The sequence below is a fragment of the Periophthalmus magnuspinnatus genome, chromosome 23, assembly GCF_009829125.3.
Source record: "Periophthalmus magnuspinnatus isolate fPerMag1 chromosome 23, fPerMag1.2.pri, whole genome shotgun sequence".
NCBI lineage: Eukaryota > Metazoa > Chordata > Actinopteri > Gobiiformes > Gobiidae > Periophthalmus > Periophthalmus magnuspinnatus.
Window position 1 is genome coordinate 2,310,014 of NC_047148.1, and position 17,029 is coordinate 2,327,042.

Genomic DNA, 17,029 nt, shown 5'->3' on the forward strand with positions numbered 1-17,029 from the left:
TTGATTTAAGTAAATAAATGGTGTTATGTTACTGTATTGTGGAGTTTTGTGTTGGTTAGGATGAACTTACATAAGCATGTGGCTTCAGCCCAATCCTTTTTTGGTTTGATTAATGAAGGAAATGTTTTTTTAGTTTTGTCTTTTTAAAAAAAAATGTAAACAACCAAAATAAAATTTATTCATTCATATATATATATATATATATATACATACATACATACATACATACATACACACACACACACACACACACACACACACACACACACACACACACACACACAAATAAAGTCTCAAGCCGGACTTAAATCTTGCCTGAAGCTAAATTAAACCAAGAACTAAACCAACATTGTACATTCTCCAGTATAAAAATCATCAGTTGTCTAAAGAGAATAATTTCTGAAACGTATTCTCAACCTCTCATTCATAGACTTCATAGAAATTGTCCACTTGAGTCATACAGATGCATAATTCCTCATAAAGAGTTCTTTAATATAGGCTATATTCATTGTGTTTGCACAACACATTGAGTTACTTTTAAAGGTACTTCTAAAGTGCAGTTATTATGGTTACCGTTAAAGCAGAGCATCATTTGAATATGTGTGCTGTTCTTTCAATGCCACCTTGAGCTGCGAACACATTACCATGTACTTAAGCATTAGTACAAACATGGCTAAGTGTTTACTGTTTACAGCTAAAGAACTGCTGTGTGCAGTGTTGTGTGGTATATAGTGTAGTATTGTGTAATTGTGTGGTATATAGTGTAGTATTGTGTAATCTTATGTGGTGTTGTGTAGTGCTGCGTAGTATTATGTAGTCTTCTGTAGTTTTGTGCAGTATTGTGTAGTGTTGTGTAGTATTGTATAGTCTTGCGCAGTCTTGTGTTGTCCTATGTAGTGTTATGCAGTACTATGTTGTATTGTGTAGTCTATTGTATTGTTGTGTAGTACTGTGTAGTATTGTGTAGTACTGACATTTCATCTGGAGCACTTGTTCTTGTTTTGTTCATGTTGATCTTTGGAGGCATTTGAGTGCTGACCTCCTCCTCGTGTGATAACGAAGGAGGTCATTCAGCTTTTAAACAATTCAAAAGAAATGTTCCCAAGCTGTAAATAAGAAACTCTCTGAACATATACTGCAGGACTAAACCAAGACTAAACCAGGGCTAAACCAGGACCAAGCCATGACTAAACCAGGACCAAGCCATGACTAAACCAAGACCACATCAGGACCAAGCCAAGACTAAGCAAGGACTAAACCAGGACTAAACAAGGAGTAAGAAAGGTCTAAATCAGGACCAAACAAGGACTAAACCAGGACTAAAACAGATCTAAACCAGGAAGAAACCAGGACTAAACCAGGATTAAACCAGGATTAAACCAGGACCAAACAAGGACTAAATCAGAGATCTAAACCAGAATCAAACCAGGACTAGGCAAGGACTAAACCAAATCTAAATGAGGACTAAACCAGTGCTTAATCAGGAATAAACCAGGACTAAGCAAGGACTAAACCAGGACTAAACCAGGACTTAACCAGATCTAAACCAGGACTAAGCAAGGACTCAACCAGATTTAAACCAGGACTAAGCAAGGAGTAAACCTGCACTAAGCCAGGACCAAACCAGGACAAACCCAGGACAAACCCAGGAAGAAAAACCCAGGACAATGCCAAGACTAAACCAGGACTAAGCAAAGAGAAGGGAGAACTAAAGCAGTACTAAAATAGTCCTGGTTTTGTCCTCTCAATTAAGCTCTGGTTTAGACCTAAGATACTACTAAACTAGGACCAAACCACGACTAGACCAAAATTAACAATTACTAACTCATGATTAAGGACTAACAGAAGTAAACTAAGACAGGACTAAATCAGGACTAAACCAGAACTAAAACTGGATTAAACCAGGACCAAACCAGGTCTAAGCCAGGAGGCGACTGGTATTAACCACAGTGCAGGGAAAAAATATCTCTGATGTATTCTGAGATCTTATTTTTCCTGCCAATAATAATGGGTCTATTACAACAACATGATGAGACGTAATCTGTCATACCAGATTGGCCTATGCTCAGATTGATGCAACAAACCATTTACGGGTCCAAAACTAGGACTAAAATCAGCATTTGATCCAATACAGCCTCTGTACCAGAACTAAGTTGTGTGGAAAAATGGCTTTGACGAGATCGAGGCAAGATTAAGACTAGGACTAGTTTCCCTCTTGCTCTCTTTCTCTTTCCTCCCTCGCTCTCTCTCTCTTAATCTCCAACTCTCTTTACCCTCCTGTCTGTCTGCTCTCTCTCTTTCTTTATACCCCCCCACACACACACACACACACACCATGCCCCTCTGTCCATTTTTATTTCTCCCCCCTCCCTTCTTCTCTCTTCCCCTCTACCCTCCCCTCTCACTCCCACTCTCTCCCTCCCTCTCTTTACTCCCTTCTCCCCTTCACTCTCTCTCTTTCACTCACTCTCTTCCCCTGAGGGCCTGTGGGAGATCAAAGCTGCGTCTACTGTCCCTCAGCGGCACCTCTGCACCAGGTGTTAGGAGAGAGGGATCACAGGGGGAGGCGCCAGTGGTAGGAGGGGCCAGAGGGAGGAGGGAGAGGGGGCAGAGGAGCAGGGCTTTAAAAAGAGAGAGAGCGTGTGTAAATTAAAGAAAGAAATAGATTCACTGTTAGAGAATTGTCCTCAGATTTTCCACAGTATGGCAATAAAAATTCTCCATGTAGACAAGTAGTTGGCCCACTATTCATTAAAAAGTTACATAGTGCACCTTAAATAAAAAATAAAGTTTGATTCCAGCTCTGTCGTTGTGTCCATAAAGCATTATGCCGTCCAAAAATATCAGCATTATGTCATCCAAAAATATCATAGACCATTTTTTAAACTGATTAAAACAAATCTAACATGCTTTTAACAACACTTTACTTTAATAGAAAATAGCATGTTCTTTCAGTTCTGTATATTTTGTTTGCATTTTCAACAGTTTTAATTTGTCATATCCTCATATGTCACAACTTCTGTGTCAAAATTTTTTTCCAAAAACAAAATGAGAAGAAGAAAGCTTTGGGGATGAAAGCTGGAGGTTTAAAAGGAGACTTGTAGGCAGACAGCTCGGTAGACAGCTTGGCAGATGGAGCAGAGACAGAGCAAAGACGAAGGGAGCAGTGGGGAAGGAGGAGAGGGAGAGGGGGAGGAGAGGGGGGGTCATACGGGGGAGGAGGAAAGGAGACGGGGGTGCACGGGGAGAGGGGGCTAGCATGTTACCGCTAATACCGCTTTGTTGTGAAAGAGCCCGATTTTCCTTTCTAATGTTAAACTAATGCTTCAATGATGGCAGTATAGTGCTTTCCCCAAAATGACAGGAAAGGTACAAGAGAGTGACAGAGAAAGGGGGGGGGGCAGGGGGGGAAGGAGAGAATGAGGAGAGATGCATTATGGGTTATAACAGATTTAAGAGAAGTAGTTGATATTTTTGTTCTTTGATTTATACTTATTTTTTCACATTTTGTGTTAACTGGATATTTTGAGTTCACTGGGAATGTAGGGGCAAAACCAGGCCTAAACCAAGAATAAAACCAGGTCTAAACCAGGACTAAGCAAAAATGAATCCAGGTCTAAACCAAGACTAACCCAAGACTAACGCATGACTAAACCCACTCTAAACCAGGACTAAAACCAGACTAACACAGGACTAGATCAGGACAAAATCATGACCAGGACTAAATCAGACTAAACCAGGTCTAAATCAAGACTATTCATAACAATCGAACCCTGAGACTTTTTTTTATTTTTCATTTTCCTGTGAATTTCCTAAAATGGAAGACCAAAGTTGCTATAAAGACTTGGCCTGGCGAGTCCAGACTGATATCTCTCTGTATGTTTATACAGAGGGACATCAGTCTGGTCACCACTTCCTCTGTCGCATCTCAGGCCAAATGCGGCTGTCCAATCTGATTTGCTTATTTCAGAGATGCATGTGAAACAAAGGAGCTCATTGGTCACCCATCATTTAGAATAAAGTGAAATTTCTCTCACTGCAATGTTTTTTTTTTAATTCCTTGTGATATATTTGCTATTTTTCTCCTAAACAGCCATATTTGTTTTGCTGCAGACTGACCATGCATGTCCTCGACTGAAATCACTCAAAGTTTCTCGTTGATGTGCTTTGCCTTACACCAAATCTCAGGTCAAGCTGTCAATCTCCTGGCTCCAAGGGTGAGGAGTGACCTCTGACCTTCGCTGCGGAAGTTAGAGTTGACAAAAGGACATCTAGCTCTTCAGTGATGATTAAAAAGCATTACCACATGAATGCAGCTAATAAGCCACGTTTGAGAATCATGTCAAACTCTCACATGGAGAGCAGAATAATTTTGGCTACTATATACTGATGTTTGACAGAATATTCTGCTGTAAAGGTACCTGATTTTTATTGTCTTTAAGAATTTTAAAAAATGGTTCATTTTAAACTGTTTGCAGTGATCCAAAGTTATTCCTCGCTTACCTTATGCATCTTAAGCATCCTAATTATTCACCATGATAAGTTTATAAGTGCTTTTTACGATGCTCAGAGACCAAAGCTTAGTTTGGGAGTCACACACCAAACACGCCAAAAACTAGCATGCTAACAGCAAACCAGCCTTACTTCCGGGTTCGCGGACGATAAAATGCTTTACAGTGTGTACAGAATCCTACTAAAAAAAAAAAAAAAAAAAAATCACAAATCTATTCACAATACTTTTTTCCCCCAAATTGTTCAGCTCTGCTTAGAAATAGTTGTCTATTACACGTTTGTAAATATATGTAAGATCATTTTAAGGAGAGACACTACAGGTAAAACTGTAGTGTCTCCCCTTAAAAAAAAAACTTTTTTTTTTTTTTTTTTCAAATTTTCTATTTTTTTGGTCAGTTTGGTTTCTCAGCATACAAGCTTTCATTTGGAAACAACAAAATCATCCACTCTGCACCGAAGGATGTTTTAATATTTAATTAAGTTGTTTAGCCCCCATAGAGTTATATGGGACATTGTAACTTTAAAAGTTACAAACTCTCCCTCTTTCCCCTCTCTCCAACTTTCATTCTCTCTCTTATCTTTCTCTCTCCCTCTGCTCCCTTTTTCCTTCTCTCTGACCCCCAGACCTCTGCTCTCTCTCTACTCTTCCTTTCTTTCCAACCCCTCACTCTTCCCTCCTTCTCCCCCTCAAGTCTTTCACTCGCCTTTCCCTCCATTCCTCTCTCTTTCTCTCTTTGAGAGAGAAAGAGAGAGAGAGAGAGAGCAAAAAGAAACCGCTTTCAATGCTTTGAGCCATGGTGTGGAATGCCAAAGAACTACTGTGTGTGAGAGAGGGAGGAGGAGGGAGAAAGAGGGGTGAATGGGGTCCAAGTCTGATGCAGGATATGGTATGCATGATTGAACAAGAGGAGAAGGAAAAAGAGAGGAAAAGAGGAGGGGAAAAAACTGGCTTTCTAACTTCTATAGAAACAATAGGCACTGACCGGAGCAGCCACCCTCACTGTGTGTGTGTGTGTGTGTGTGTGTGTGTGTGCATGCGTGCGTGCAGATGCAGGGGTGTGTGTGTGTATGTGTGTGCATGGGTGTGTGGGCGTGTGTGGGTGTGTGCGTACATGCGTGGGGTAACTGCAAAGGTGGTAAACAACAACTATTTGGTCTACTAAGAGTACTGTTATTTCAACATAATATTAGTCAAGTAGAAGTAGTAGAAGTACAATGTACTGCTCCAAGGAATTACAGTATTTTCAGGACTATAAGGAGCTATTTTTTTCATAGCTTGGTCACGTTTGCAACTTAAACTCAGATGAGACTTATATGTGAAATTATTAAAATATATAATTTCACATCTTCGTTGTTGTCACATTGCCAACTGTGCGAGGGCAGTCTCGGCTTGTTTACCGGTATGGCAACCATATACTCAATGGATCTAGTGATTCGGAGTGAGATCAAGAGTAAACTTGTTAGCTTGTTTTCTCTGCTTTAGTTATCTGATTAACTGTTAATATCTTACGTTAACATACCAGACACGTACTCAGTTCACTGTCTATACTTCATGTATGTGTTTGCATATGTGTTATGTAATGGTTGTGTTGTTCTGTTTGTAATACCTGTACGAAAATGTACTTTACTCATCTTCTTTTATACTTTTCATATTTCATTTCCTCTTATTTATTTCCCGTTCATTTATAAGACCATAACGGTGATAATTTTTCATTTGGAACCAGGAGTGAATCTCTCAGTTTGATCTAGGGAGGAACAATAAATCGATGGGATGTAGAATCCTTTGAAGGGAGCTGTAACGATACCTAATCATGATTTCAATAACTATGTTATGGCTATTATTATACTACTATTTGCCAGCTGGAGCTCACGTGGACGTGCTTAAGTTTCACTTTTGTTTTCTCCTTATGGCGATTACCGGTAATACAGACGGAGCACATGCTTTTATTTTGATAACTTTAAGACTTTACTCTGCAGTTTCCTGAGTGAAGGAGGATGATTATGGCATGCTTTACGTGGTCTGGGAATTACGAGGAGGAGTTTTTTTGGCTGAGTTTGGTTCATATTATGCTTGGTATGGATGCTGCAGACTGTGACTGAATGTGGATATTATAAAGCACAACACTGATTGTGAGACACTGTAAAAGTCCCACACTTGAGACATTGTTTCTTCTATTACCGGAAAAAAAATACACTATGCTTTTGGCACTTGGCATGTGAGTGGTGCCATTTATTGTGACGTGCACTGCTGTTAATTCAGTTGGTAGCATTTCATGTTTTATCTCAGAACACACTGGTCACACTGACTGTCCAGCATCTTACAAGTTCAGATATTGTACCTAGCAAGCGTAAACTCATCGTTTTTCACCAAATTGGAACAATATTGTAAATGTTTAGTTTATCATAAATTTAGTTTAAGGTCATGAAAACTACTGTTTTCCGGTTCAGCCTTTTACACTAATGTGAAGTCTTACCCAACAGAGCACTATTTAAGTGTCAGGATTTTTTGTGTTTTCTGTGCTGTTTTCCCCCCTCCCTTCTGTGTTTGAGCCTGTAGCTGGGCGGAGACTCTGGCACCACCTTCACACACCTGCTTCTGATCAAGCAATCAAGCATTCACCTGTCAGTACTAAAGGATTGAGGACCCGACACTCTGGGCCAGATTGTCTTGTCACCTTCCAGTGTTTTCTTGTCTTTTTACGTTTTTTCGTCATGTCATGCTCCAGTTTATTTGTTTGTGCATTCACCGTACCCTGGAACCACTTTGCACCTCCGTCTCTGGCCCAGCTCTCCATGTACGGTGCCCCAGCCTCTGACCCTGCGACTCATGACCTGCTCCAAGACTACTGCCTACGACACCACTCCCAACTGTCTGCTCTGTCTACCTTCATACACATTCATGTATCTGCAAATAAACTCTGTTGAACTGTTTCCCGAGTCTGTATCTTTGGTCCCTCCGTCAGTCTTTACGAAATTAAGAAACTATTGAAAAGTAAAATATAAAGCTTTTGGTTCACCGGTTTGTTTACTAGTAGGCCAAAGTGATATGTATATTTTCCATGTGTTCATATGCAATTTTGTGTGCATAAGTAATATGAGCCAGAGCTTATGTTATATTTTATATATTTGCTACAGTGTAAACTGTGATGAAGAAGACCACAGTAAATATCAGTGAAAAGAACTCTCCCGTTTGTGTACAAGCCGGCATATGCAACGTTAGTGTAGTGTATCTGATTAACTCTTAATATCTTACGTAAACATACCAGACAGTTCGTTGTCTATTTGTTATGTTAGTGTCCTATACTGACTGCTATTCAGCTTGTTGTTCTCTATCTTATTATTTTTATAAACTTGCCTTTAAAGATAAAATGTCTGTTCTTGGTCTCAGATTTTGTAAAATAAATTTCCCCAAAAATGCGACTTGTAGTCCAAAGCGACTTATATGTTTTTTCTTCATTATTATGCATTATTTCACTGGTACGATTTATACTCCGGCGCAGAATATAGTACAGAAAATACGGTACTCACGTGCATAAAAAGAGGTAAAAAGGGAATATACTTAAAATATTTTACTCAAGTAGGAGTAAAAGTGTTCAAAATAATCAAAACGTGCAATTTCATGCAAAAGCTGAAAGTCCAGAGTCCTACTCCTACTACTACTCACTGTGGCTTGGTTGTTTTCAACTGTTCCCTACTGAAAATATAAGTAACTTCTACTTCAGTAATATTATTTTGAAGGTGCAAAAATCTTATTTGAGTAAAATGTCTGGTTTCTCTTCCCATTGTCAAAGTACTAAAAAAAATTCCATAGTATGGTATTACACATCTTTTTATTGCTTTTATGTAAATGCATCAATTGTCAAAAATACCTTAAAAACATGTATTCTTGCTGGGAGCAAGATTGTATCACAGATCTCACGTGTAACTTGACCTGGTGGCAGTTTCCATGGAGATCAAAATGCTTAATGCCATACTGTGGGACATTCCAGGCAAAGCAGTAACATACTCATGGAGACAGGCAGGTAGCTAACCCTCAACCAGAAAAGCTACATAGTGTACCATTAACTTAATAATAGCACCCCTTGCCTATATATCCAGCCTGCTCACTCTGTCTCTGTGTGTGGCATGTCAGCTTCCCACAATTCGCTGCTCCTGACAGAAAGCAGAAACAACCAACTTCAGATCTCAGTTCGGAGCAGTGCCACATGTGAAACTGAACACTACAAAAATATACCAGCTAATGTCTCTGAAAGCTTGCGTTTAACCCATATTTGTCCAGTTGACAGATTTAAATTTCGTGTTTTGCATAAGGATGCATTATATAACTTTTCTGGTAGAAGGTCTGCTGTCATGGAGATGTGCTAACTTTGCCTTCCAGGAAAAGTTAGCACACAATGTAAGTATTTCATCTATGCATTTATTTAATTACAGGTGTTATTGCACCAAAATACTTGGCCGCCTCTCCTCAGATCTGATCTGTACCTTAAACTGGTGGTGTCACTTACTTGTTTCCATGGTGATATGTAAGTTTAACACTGTATTGAAACAATCTTCGTTAAGGCCATGGTGACAAGCAGATAACTGACCCAAGTATGAGGACTGTTACATTCAAGTAGAAGTAGAAGTGTGGTGTTTTTTTAAAGTTTTCCTGTGTAACTTTTCTGTTGGAGGGTCAGCTGTCTGCTTGACTCACTCTATATGTTTTTGCTTTACCTGAAATGTTACAGAGTATGACATTCAATAAATCCTTTATTTATTCAATTACACATGTTAATTACTCTGAAAAATATGCATTCTTCCCGTTAGTGTGATCGCCTCTCCACAGATTTGACCTGTGCTTAGCCTGGTTGTGCCACCTGTTTTGTGCCACATACTGTATGTTTAATGCAGTACTGTGGAACATGCGGGCAAAGCAATAACATCTCCATGGAGACAAGCAGGTAGCGACCCCTCCACCAGAACAGTTACATAATGCACCTTTAACTACTCGATGCACATTTTATCCAGGTAGTCAAATAACATCCTCAGTGTTAGTATTGATTATTGTTACTATTGAAGTAAGCTTCTTTGCATGTGTTGCATTGGCGAAATGAACAAACAGAAGAGGTTGATTAAAAAAGCCAGCAGGGTAGAACGCCTTACTGATAATTAATTACACCAGTGATGCAGCCAAATCAAGGCCGCAGCCATTTTGAAGACAGTCGTAAATAATAAAACATGTCCTCTAATCTCCCGTCAACCAACAGGACAAAGGCACAGATCTGGGCAAACCTAAAAGATATTCCACAATTTTCTTACATGGATTTTGGAAATTTTAGTTTTTAAAGTAATTTTTCAGACAGATTACATGTGTTTAATTTGAAATCTGAGCTGATAAACTAATACAAGAATCACATGTATATAAAATTATAGCTACTAAAGCCAGAACCCTCAACTGCTCTCAACCCGAACACTTCCTTCAGCTCCTCCCAAGGAATTCCCAGGCCAGCTGCGAGACATAGTCCCTCCAGCATGTTCTGGGTCTTTCCTGAGGTTTTCTCCCAGTGGGACATGCCTGGAATACCTCCCTAGGGAGACATCCAGGAGGCATCCGGAACAGATGCCCGAGCCACGTCAGCTGCCTCCTCTCCATGTGGAGGAGTAGCGGCTCTACTCTGAGCTCCTCTCATGCGACTGATCTTCTCAACCTATCTCTAAGGGAGAGCCCAGCCACCCTATGGAGAAAACTAATTTAGACCGCTTGTATCCAAGATCTTGTTCTGTCAGTCATTACCCAAAGGTCATAGGTGAGGGTAGAAACAGAGATCTAAATCAGGATTATAGCAGGACTGAACCAGGAACCATAGGTGAGAGTAGGAACGTAGACTGACCGATAAATCAAGAGCTTTTGCTGTCGACTCAACTCCTTCTTCACCACAACAGTCCATACAGCGACTGCATCACTGCAGATGCTGCACCGATCCACCTGTCAAACTCGCACTGAGAACCATATACATATCACATTTTACTAGCAACAAAACCCAACAGAATTTTCATATATTTTCTTCTCTGCACAAAATTGCTAATTGTACCAAAATTCTAATTTTATTTGAAAAATTCACCCCAGTATCTTATAAATAATGTCCTGAAGTATTAACATTTAAGAAAAATAAAATCTGAACTAATACACATGTATATCAAATTTGACTAGCAATAAACCCCAATAAAGAAATGTGCTATTTGTAATATTGTCATATTTTTCATAAATTGTTCACCCCCAACTTTACTCTCTATACATAAGTGCTCATAAGTAATATTGATGAATCACAGGCAAACTGCATTTTACTAACTATAAGACCCAATAGAGAAAATTGGAGAAATCTGCTAGTTGCACCAAAATTCAGATTCTGTTTTTGATGGTTTATCCCCAACCCCCAGCAAGCACACATTTAGTCATATGCTTCAACCAGTTTGCAGATTTTCCTAAGGACAAGCATGAATAAAGAATGTACATATTTAAGAATGGTACATATTTACTGCTCATAAACATTATAATGACAAGTTGCTGCAATATAAAAGTAGTCCACACCGCTGCATTCTTTCATTATATAAATATTTTTAATTGTTTTAACCGTAAGAATATAAAACCATTTAATTTGGGCATTGCATTATTCTTCCTTTACAAACACGTAATATACGCAACAGATTTGACATTATTTGCACACACACATTTCAGCAGGACACTCATCCCTATATTAATTCATAGCAGGTCATTGCATTACATTAACACCGCACACGTACATACACACCAATGGGAGCCTGTGCTGTGCACGTGAGTTGCATGTGTGAAAAAAGAAGGGAGAAAGAGAGGGATAGATGGAGGGATGGAGAGACAGCTTGTAACTTGACAGCGGGCAGAGAAAAAGGAAGAAAAAATGATGGATTTCTGGTATTTTTGTTTCATAGGGTTAAAAAAGGCATTAGATTAGATTAGGCTATGTATCCCTCTCTATATCTTCTCTTAACATGTGAATTTGTTGTTGTTAAAACATGGAGAATATAAAATTTAAAAATGAAACCCTGATTGCATTCAGTCATAAAGGGAATTACAATATCTATAAGATCACTTCAATTTGAAGTAGGACGCTCTGTGCATATACAACCCCCTTATAGCAAAAATACCACGCAGCAGATTCATCAGTATAATAGGTTGTGTTCACAGAAATAATTTTAAATGGTGATCAGGGCCAATAGAATTCTATGGACAATTACCAAATATTTAGAATTACCAATATCTGCAATTGCTGTATATTTTTGGTAGAGATTGGATCACAAATATTTACCATATTTATCTTATGGTCAGTAATAGTGAAGGGATTTTCGGCTCATCTGTGGGCTCTGAAACATTTCGATGTGTTCACTTCAAAAGACATGACTTTCATATGACTTTCATATGACAGAAGCCAATGTGAGAACAAACTAATCACAGAGGGAAATTACTAAAGCTAAGATTTGTTTAAAATTGTTCAAACAGAGTGGGAGTATGTTTATACCCCTTGAAATTGAAGAGTAACTAAAAAACGGTTTATTATGATGCCAGATATGTTGTCTGTGTACAAACCTCTCACTCATGTTGCCTGCTCTGCTCATGGGCTGAGTGTCATGTTGGTTCAGCATTAATTAGAGTAAGAATGCATAAACATTTGAAAGGGAAAGATTCGATTGTTTTAAAAAAATAGATCCTGCTCCAACCATTCAGCACTAGTAAGTAAGTTGAATGATTGACCTGAAAGATTCCATAATGCTACCATATTTTGTCTTGACAGTAAAAATTGTAATATACAACAATTTCATCTTAGTTAATTTGTGCTGATAAATCTTTAACTTTCTGTCAGTTTTAGTTTCATATCAACAGTAATTACAGACATATTGACCATAAACCAGGTCAAAACATTTGCATTATAACAAAAGATTAAATTAAATATGTCAATTGGACAAATTGGACAAGCGGCTGGATGAGAGGCTTGGATGAAACCTTCAGTTCTAATAACTTAATGAAGCAGCTTGGATGATTAGCGAAACGTCTTCACTCCTACAACGATTTGTCCAGTTGACAGATTTAATTTCGTCTTAAACTATAGATCAGACCTGGACCACTGAGGGATTACACAGACATTTGCATTATAAATCAAAAGCATTAACAAGTAAAACGGCAAGTTCTACCATAGAATTCATGCGCTCAATTTATCAAATATTGGCAATTTAAAATGTCACTCCTATGAACCCAACCTATTAAAATTAGATGTAAGTTGAAGGTATTAGTAAAGTAAGTTAATAACAGTTTGGGGTGATAAAAGTTAGACTTGAAAATGAATCTAAGACCAAAAATGTGACGTTGATACATTTTGCATCAGCTTGAAAACAATGCATAATCCAAAGTTGGACTGCCCTGTTGCCTTCCTGCTAGTGGCTGTGTGTTGCATTCGTACTGAGAAAATTAACAAAGGTAGGTGGCAGTCCTGGATGGGGTGGGTGAGTGGGGGAGGTTTATACACAGGCCTATAGGCACAATTTTTTTTATTTCATTCACGCTCTGCTTTTTTAAATACTGTTTATTCACCCTTCCACAAATGCATACGAGGTAGCCAAATGTAATAGGCGTGATGGCTGCACTGAAGCTAGTCATGTCTATAACCTCCAATATCAAAACAGGCTCAAGCTAGTTTTAAAATCTCACTTTGATGGAAAATAAAACAAAATAGACCTATAATATGCCAAATGCAGAAAAGAATTTGTTTCTGAAGAGGCACAACATAGTTTCGCAAAAATGAAATCGTAAGTAAGATATTTAAACTGAACATGACGTGCAAACTGTTAAAACTGGATAAAAAGGTGAGACTGAACTGCTCTAGCACAGATCTGAAAATGCTACACTTTTAAAGGGCAAATAAAACACATCTGATCAGACAGTGTGGTCATTTTAGATACACACCTTTGATAAGAGCAGGAGAAACAAAGCTTCTGTTCAAATAAAAAGTCCCCCCCAGTTCGCTGTCCTATGTCCAGACTGAACCAGCCCAGAGGAGCGGCCCATCACCTGACTTTCTCGCTCTCGGTCATCTGCCACAGGCCCAGGTTGAGCACTTTTAGGCAGGGCAGTTGGGTTATGCGTTCCAGGCCTCTCTTGGTGATCTTGGTGCAGCCGTACAGGTCGATACCCACCAGCTGGGTCAGATGGTCTGCAATCAGTTCCAGGCCTTTGTCCGTAATGCGCACACACTGCCCGATGTTCAGCGTCCTCAGCTCGTGCATCTGCCGCACCATGCGGTTTATGCCGTCATCAGAGATGTGACAGGAGCAGAGTGACAGGGACTTGAGCTGGTACAGTCCCTGTGCGATGTACGCCAGCGTCTGGTCTCCGATCTTATCACAGAAGGATACGTCCAGCCCAGAGAGCCTCAGCGTGCCCATGGCTAGGTGCATGGCCCCAGTGTCACTGATGTTATCACAAGAGCGCAGGTTCAGGCTCCACAAAGATGTCATGTGGGAAAGGTGGAGCATGCCCGCGTCTGAGATGCCCCCGCAAAAGCTGAGGTTGAGCACACGCAGCTTGGCCAGGCCTTTGGAGATGTGTTTGAGCGACAGGTCTGTGAGTTTCTGACAGTCCTGCAGGGTGAGGTACTCCAGGTTCAGACAGCCCTCTGCGGCACTGCGGGTCATGCCCGCTAAGTGCCCGATGCCCACATCAGACACGTGTCGACAGGAGCGCAGGTTCAGGCTCTTTAGTCTGTGCAGTCCCCAGGCCACCAGGAGGAGCCCTGTGTTTGTGATGTTACTGCAGCCTCCGAGCTCCAGGACCTCCAGGTTCTTGAGGTACTGAGCGATGCGTCCCAGACTGGAGTCTGTGATCTGCTTACACAGGCTGAGGTTGAGCACGCGCAGAGAGGGGATCTCCTGCACAAACGCATGGCCCAGACCGTTGTCCGTCAGGTTGTAGCAGCCCGACAGATTCAGGGACTCAATGTTGGGCATTCCCTGGATCACGTAGCTGAGGCTGCGGCGCAAGGACAGGATCTGGACTCTCCGGATGCCCCTGGCCTGGAGGCTGGGGAACAGAGAGGGATTTGCTCTGCGGAGGTGCAGCTTGGCCTCCACCCCTCTCCATACAGACTTGTGGTAGGACGCATCCCTCCAAGCGATACAGACCTGGGCTACCCTGCCTTTGTCCCTCACATCCAGATAGCTGAAAATCATGGCCAAAATTTCTGGGAAGAGGCACGAAATGTGCGTCTCCATTGTTTTTTAAACCCCAGGCATAAAAGAACTTAATACTCCACTCACCCAGGGCAGAACAGGTCAACACTAGCTCCACTTGCAGTAATGCAAAAAGTAGCAACAGTCCCACTTATCCACACAAGTACACCGGAGGAGTTTCTCTCTCACTCAACTGTGCACAATTGATCCAACTCTCAGTCCCACGTGATCTGCTCTGGTGGCGCAGAAGGACTCAGACGCGTATAAAGAAGCCAAAATCTTCAAAAAACGTGTATTCCTGTGTGTGTCTTTAGCCTTCTCTCCGGCAAAAAGAGGAAGAGAGGGGGCCAGGGCAGGAGGAGAGGAGGGAAACAGCCCGTCCCCTCGCGCCCTCTCTCACACGACGCTTCCTCGTATTCTGCCCGGGGAAGGCACTCCTTTGCCGGCCACGCGAGGGTCCAGACGGTCGTACATTTCAGAAAAACAAAGTGGAACAAACCCGGGTCTATTAATGCGCGCGGCGTCCGAATGTTTCCATGGCCGAGCAGCGCTCTCGGCAGTATGCAGAGAGGGACAGGCTTTGTGGGCTGAGTAAGGGAGAGAGAGCGGCGTCCTGGGCTCAAAGCCTTTGTCTGCTCTTTTCAAACCGACTTGGCACGGACCACGTCACTGCGCCGCACTGAGAGGGGGAGGAGAAACAAGCGCAATCAGAAATAATACACGCCTACATTATAACGCATTCATATCACGTTAATACAGTTTTATTATTGTCGTTACTGTAACTCCCATCTTATTATTATATTTTACGCTTTATATTTATGCTTATAAACTCGTAGTTCCATATAAACACACCTACCCTCTCCGTGTCACGGGCTTGGTACGGCCTGCCTCAGCTGGAATGGTGCGAACAGTTTCCCTTGGTAACCAACTTCTTACAATCCAGTTCACTTTGGGTTTTAACCCTTTGAGCGTACCACACAAGAGCTGCAGAGCAGAAACCGGCTGCTTCAGGAAGCTTTACTGCTACAATAACTTATTTTACTGCTGTTTTGTAGCTTTTCTAGTAGTTTTATTGACCCTGGGATTGCGATCAAAAGTCAACTGGGGCTGCTGTGTTCTAGACTCATGCCTATTTTAGAGTTTTACCACTTTTATTAAATTGGGACTAAACCAGGACTAGACCAGAACTAAACCAGGACTAATCTAGGACTAAACTAGGACTAATCTAGGACTAAACTAGGACTAATCCAGGACTAAATCAGGACTAAACCAAGACTAAACTAGCTCTAAACCAGGACTAAACTGGGACAAGTGTCCAAGATTCATTCCTATTCCAGACTTGTGCCACTTTTTTTAAAAAACCAGGACTAATCCAGGAACAGTTTTGGATCAGGACTAAACCAGGGGTAATCTAGGACTAAACCAGGACTTGACCATAACTAAACCAGGAGAAAACCACGTCAAGACATGAACAAACACAATTCTATTTCTATGCTCTTTTATTATGACCTGTAGTCTAAATTTGAAAGAAAAAATATATTTTAGTCAGTGTAATACCCCATCGATAATGTGATGGCTACTCGGCTATTATCTAAAAAAAATGGTTGCCCTTTATACCAAAGTCTGCCCATATTGATGAGGCCGATTTTTAGCTCAGAAATATTATAGGAATAAATGACTTATTGTATATTGCCCCCTAATTCAGTTTTGTTAATATCCCTGTGCTTCCATCATAACACAGGCGGCTATTCGTTGCTTCATTCCCTGCAGTCTAAGAACAAACTAAAATTAAAACCACAAGTGGCAATGAACGGCCCTCGCGGGCGGTGCTTTGCACTCAGACTGACCCGGCACGCCCTGTGGGTGGCGCTGATGTGCCACTTGCCTTTGTTTAATTGTGGCTTTGGGCTGCACTTGTCAGCAAACAAAGTAAAAAGACATTGGAAGCACTCATGCAAAAAATGCTAAAACATGGGTTATTCCAGGCATCAACAAACTTGGCCCCTTGGACTTTTTTGACAGGGACAACCTGAAGAGTCACTGTGCCAAATTTCATGTTCCTCAATGAAACCAAGAAATTCTGATGAGACTTTAAAATGTACCAAAATTTGTACATTTTCCCATTAGAATAACATGAGCTTTTTTGCGCATCGCTATGGCAGCTGAGTAAAAGATATGACATGGGTCTTATTGGCTTTTTTGATCGGGATGACATGAAGAGTCATGGTGCCAAATTTGACATGATTCCATGGAAGTAATATTTTTCTGATGAATGGGAAAATTT

General features: G+C 40.7%; 2 protein-coding genes across 2 annotated transcripts in view; one reads left to right on the plus strand and one right to left on the minus strand.

The window, feature by feature from the left end:
- The window catches only part of wnt5b (wingless-type MMTV integration site family, member 5b), a 153,036-nt gene that overhangs the window by 95,851 nt on the left and 40,156 nt on the right, over nt 1–17,029 (plus strand). The window lies entirely within an intron of this gene.
- fbxl14b (F-box and leucine-rich repeat protein 14b) lies at nt 12,794–15,334 on the minus strand. The gene has a single exon (XM_033990226.2). It carries the CDS (start codon nt 14,785–14,787, stop codon nt 13,585–13,587), a length of 1,203 nt encoding a protein of 400 aa, XP_033846117.1. The 5' UTR covers nt 14,788–15,334; the 3' UTR covers nt 12,794–13,584.

What these genes read in the sequence shown, in the direction of transcription:
- fbxl14b (XM_033990226.2), bottom strand. Translation starts at nt 14,787, where the DNA reads ATGGAGACGCACATTTCGTGCCTCTTCCCAGAAATTTTGGCCATGATT.